This window comes from Dipodomys ordii, unplaced genomic scaffold, assembly GCF_000151885.1.
Source record: "Dipodomys ordii isolate 6190 unplaced genomic scaffold, Dord_2.0 Scaffold10576, whole genome shotgun sequence".
Taxonomy (NCBI): Eukaryota; Metazoa; Chordata; class Mammalia; order Rodentia; family Heteromyidae; genus Dipodomys; species Dipodomys ordii.
The window spans coordinates 1-4937 of NW_012277788.1; the positions used below are offsets into that span (position 1 = coordinate 1).

The window sequence follows — 4937 nt, forward strand, 5'->3', positions numbered from 1 at the left end:
CATGGGGCCTGAACTCTGGGCCTGGGCACTGTCCCTCAGCTCTTCAGCTCAAGGCTAGCACTCTACCACTTGAGCCACAGCGCCACTTCCGGTTTTCTGTTTATGGTGCTGAGAAATTGAACCCAGGGCCTCATGCATGCAAGGCAAGCGCTCTACCACTGAGCCACTTTCCCAAGCACAAACCAAAGAATTTGAAAAAAAAACCAATACAAGTAAATATTACCACAAACACCAATGGGATGAAACTTTAATAAGGCTAATCTCCATGCTATGTGTGACTGCCATAGGAGTAGTTCAATCTAGGAAAGCATCCTGGATGAAATGATAAAAGCAAGCAGGAAGAAAATGCCTGACCAAGACCCATTTCTTACTATGATCTTCTCTTCCTGGGCAGTAAAGGCTTCTTCAAAGTCATCATGCTTCTGAAGAAGGGCTTCAACACTGCCCAGTGAGTTTCCCAGATCTTCATTGTCCAGGAAGGCCTGTAGGGCAAAATAAATACATCCTGATGTCCTTATTGAAGAGAAAGCTTCTTCTTGAAATAAGGACTAATGAAAGAGGCAGAAGGTTTGGAGAGCAAGGTGGGAATTAACACAGACTAATACAATAAGCAGAAAAACTTGAAGCAGTATGAGCTTTGGACTTTTCTCCCATTGGTCTCACAGAATTTTTTTACCACTATCTCTGGGTCTGTTTACATACAATTATCTCAACCAGTCTAGGCATTATTTAAGGTTTTAAAACTACCTCAAGAGGATAACTTACTTCCTCCAGGAAATCACCTCTGATACTTCCTCTTTTCCCTGTCTGACTCATCATAATTTTTCCCCCTGATTCCTTGCCCACTTGATATTCTTTTGACTGTTTAATTGAGGTCAAAGTTTCTGTGCTAGCATTTAGATATACATTTTCTGGAGACCGAATTTTGCTATGTAGTTGAGGCTGACCTTGAACTTTTGGTCTTCTTGCCTTAGTCTTCTGAGTGCCAGGATCATTGGTGCGCTACTACAATTGGCTGGTACTTAAGTATTTTTCCATGTCTTTTTGCCTGTGAGGAAACTGTGGGAGGTTTGTTGAGCATGCTCTGATGTTTGTTTTTGTCATGACTCATTTTCCAGTTTCCAGACAGTCTGGTTGTGAGGGTTATTGATAAAAACCACTGTGCTAAAGGAAAGGCAGGAGAAGTGATTTCTGAGGACTGGCTGGACCCCCTCCTAGATTACTTCTTACTGTTGTGACCAAAATACCCAGGAGAAGAATGGAAAGGAGAAAGGATTGATTTTGGCTCATAGTTTCATCATATTCAGTGGTTCCATGATTATTTGATGCAGGTGCTTAGAAAGAACATTACAGTGGCAAAGGATGTGAAAGACAAGAGTGTTCACCTCATGCTAGGCAAGAAGAAGGGAAAGAGACAGGAAAAGATATCCCTAAAGGACACGTCCCCAGACCCACTTCTTCCAGCTAAAGAAAGCACCTGAGAAAATTTCCAGAGCCTCCTATATTAGTGCCACCACTTTGCAACCAAGCTCCCAAACACAGCCCTTTGGGAGGACATTTCACATTCAACCCATCACATTTCATGTTACCTCTTGTCTGCTCATCCAACTGTCCACTTGCTCACTGTCTCGAGAGAAGAGGTGAAAATCCAAGCACTGCTGGTACTGATGCTGACGCCTGTCCCACAGCTCCAGCAGAGCAGCCCAGGCATTGGCAAGGGCTGTCATCTTGGGAAAGGAAGAGAGCATATATTAAACACTATTTAACTCATTAAATTTATCTATATTTTTCTGAGTAGCTAATAGATATAAATTTGGGGATGATTGAGAGATACAAAAATGCATACAAAGGAAGCATTTTTCTTAAGGTTCCAACATCTAAATGAATAGCTGTAATATTAGAACAGTGGGATGAAAAACCATAAAAGAGAAGTATTCTCTATATGTATAAAAGGGAAGAAAAACATCTATTTAGATCAACAGAGCCAGAGAGCAAAAATACTGGGCTAAACAGTGTTTTAAAGCGGAATGAGTATCAGGAAATGAGTATTGGGAAAGAATAGTAAACTATGAACAAGTGATCCATTGGGACAAAATGTAACTGTTCGAAATGTACTCCAGAGAATATAGGGTCTAAAAATGGGTAGCATTCTGATGAAGTTCAAGTTTGTATAACACATAAAATGTCAGAACAAGAATTGGGTTGTAATAAAAAAAAAGCCATCAGTACATGAGAAAAACAGCCACCAAGAGAAAAAAATACATTCTTAAGTCTAGAAAAATAGTCTTTGTTTCTAAGCAAGAATCTATTCAATGAATTCCAGCTCATTTTAGCTATTGCTATTTATTGCATCAAAAAGCAGCCTAAATTCTCAGAATTCCAGGAATAAAATTCACTTTTCAAGGACTTAGGGTTCTGCCAAAGAACACAATCGATATTGTAATGTTCCAGAGTCCTGGGCAACTCAAAAATATGATTGTTTCAACTTCAGCCATTAAACACAGCTTCAGGCTGTACTCAGAATTTAGAGAGCTAAAGAGAGGCACACAACCCAGATGCCCCTCAGTAGATGATTGGATCAAGAAAATGTGATGTGTGTGTGTGTGTGTGTGTGTGTGTGTGTGTGTGTATACAATGTAATTATATACTTCCATCAGAAAGAATGACACCACCTCATTTGTAAGGAAATAGACTTAGAAAAAATCATATTAAGTGAAGTAAGCCAGACTCAAAGACACACTGGCCCTATGGTTTCCCTTATTTGCAATAATTAGTATACGTCTAGGATAACCTTAACAGATGATCAGAATATCTCAGTAGCTATGTACATATGACCATATAAGATGATGTTAAGCAAAATGAATTTCAAGACATGGACACAAGAGTTTTTTCTTTGTTGTTGTTGTTTTTAGTGTACTATGTGATTTCTTGTTTCTTATGATTTCCTCCTATGGTTTATTCCCTATTGTCACTGTATTTGATTTTGGTACCCTGGAATTGTCTATACATTTATATGAATTGGGGAAGGGAAAGGAAGCAACAGAATTGTGAGAAAAAAGACAAGGGGGAACCAATGTAACAGCGATATACACAAGACAATATGTTGGAAATGACCTGTACACCTGAGGGGGGGGAACAGGCTGGGGGGAGGAAAAAAGGGAGAAAATTGAGAGTTGGGGTAAGAAGTTCAACAAGAAATATACTTATTACCTTACTTATGTAACTGTAACCCCTCTGTACATCACCTTGACAAGAAAAAGAAAAAGAGAGAGAGGCACACTAATCCTGTCATGCCCCGATTATGCATCTGGAACAAAATCTCACTGGATCAGGAGGCTAAGGCTAGCTCCTATGACCCATGGAGTTGGAAAGATGGAAAACATGATTTCCTCATCACTGCTGCTCTGTGTTTAAATTTGAGCTTAATTTGAGGTTGCACGGAAGAGTGAAGAAGTGGCATAGGTGCCAGCCATGCACCAGGCATTGGTATGGACACAGTCGAGGTCCTGTGGCTCAAGGCACAAAACTCATTGAATTTACAATCTAGGGATGAAACAGAATATGTTAGGAAGGCAAATATATGGAGGTTAAGATTAGGTAGATGTCAGACCATTGATGAAATAAAGCTCAAGAGGCAATCACTCACTGGTGTCCTGAGAATGTCAAGTGACTCAGTTTAGTTAAAACATCTGAGCTGCAGCAATGTGAAAGTCATGTCCATACTATTATCATGTTTAGGTGGCTTCTAAGTTGTTTAAATCAGAGAGTACCATAGTAACGAGGTGAAAAGAGAGCTATATTTGTAATTGAAATGTCACAAATCCCATTAAATAAATTACCTTTTCTTTAATTTCATCAGAAGCATCGTGATTGCCGTCCAGCAATTCTTGACCAGTTGCATCAGCCGATTGAAATCGGTCGTCATAAGAGTCGATCTCATGCTGTGGCCACAAGACAAATCATCTCAAACAGAGCAGCAAACCTTCTGACTTTCTTGGCACCGAACCAAACCCCCTCTCAGGCACTGAACCAAATCTCCCTTCTATAGGAGAGGCCTTTGCTCTTTACCTTATGCTGCTGGTGCCTGGCTAATAGGGCTTCCCCACTGGCCACATCTGTTGGCAATTCATCAGCATTGATGAGTGCAGTTTTCTCATTCATCCAGCCGGAGAGCTCATCATAGTCAGACAAGAATCGATGGTACCTGTAGGACAGGTGAGGTGCAGGATAGGTGAGGCAAAGGGCAGCCAAGGGAAAAAAAGAGAGATTTGAAAGGACTTGAACAACCAGTTAGGGTTGGGCTGGTCTCTGACATGTGACATGCTTCTCCTGCTAATACTCCTCTTCTTCCTCTGATATTACAATGGTAGTATGTGTGTGTGCATGAGTGTCCCAAGTACAACACGTTAAAGTCACACCTACTCCAGAGGCACTTGAAATAGAGGAGAAACCCCACGATGCAACCAGTAGATAAATAACAGACATCATTTCATGGCAAGAAGTACTCGAATTAGGAATTCTTTATGTACCTGAGCTTATATTTAGCTTATTAATAAAAACATGACAATGGCAAAAATGGTTTCCTATTCGAAAAAAATTAAGTGTTCATTATTTGGATTTATGCCACAAGATAAACATGGTCTTCTGGTGATGACAATACTAAGTATAAGAATCAACTATTAAAATAATGCCTGATCATGACCATTTCTTGTAAGCTTTTGTTGTTGTTGTTGTTGGCTATGGGGCTTGAACTGAGAGTCTGGGTGCTGTCCCTGAGCCTCTTTGTGCTAAGGCTAGTGCTCTACCACCTGAACCACAGAATCACTTCTAGGTTTGGGATTCCTTCCTTCCTTCTTTCCTTCCTTCCTTCCTTCTTTCCTTCCTTCCTTCCTTCCTTCCTTCCTTCCTTCCTTCCTTCCTTCCTTCCTTCCTTCCTT

The 4937-nt window shown here is 40.4% G+C and overlaps 1 protein-coding gene across 1 annotated transcript; it reads right to left on the reverse strand.

Moving 5' to 3' along the window:
- Positions 1-371: 371 nt before the first annotated feature.
- Positions 372-4204, reverse strand: LOC106002439 (spectrin alpha chain, erythrocytic 1-like; the record flags this gene model as incomplete). The annotated part of the gene is made up of 4 exons (XM_013037315.1): positions 372-482; positions 1590-1727; positions 3840-3941; positions 4069-4204. Coding segments are annotated over 4 exons (487 nt in total), but the record flags the coding sequence as incomplete, so codon positions are not given.
- Between the last annotated feature and the right edge of the window lie 733 nt (positions 4205-4937).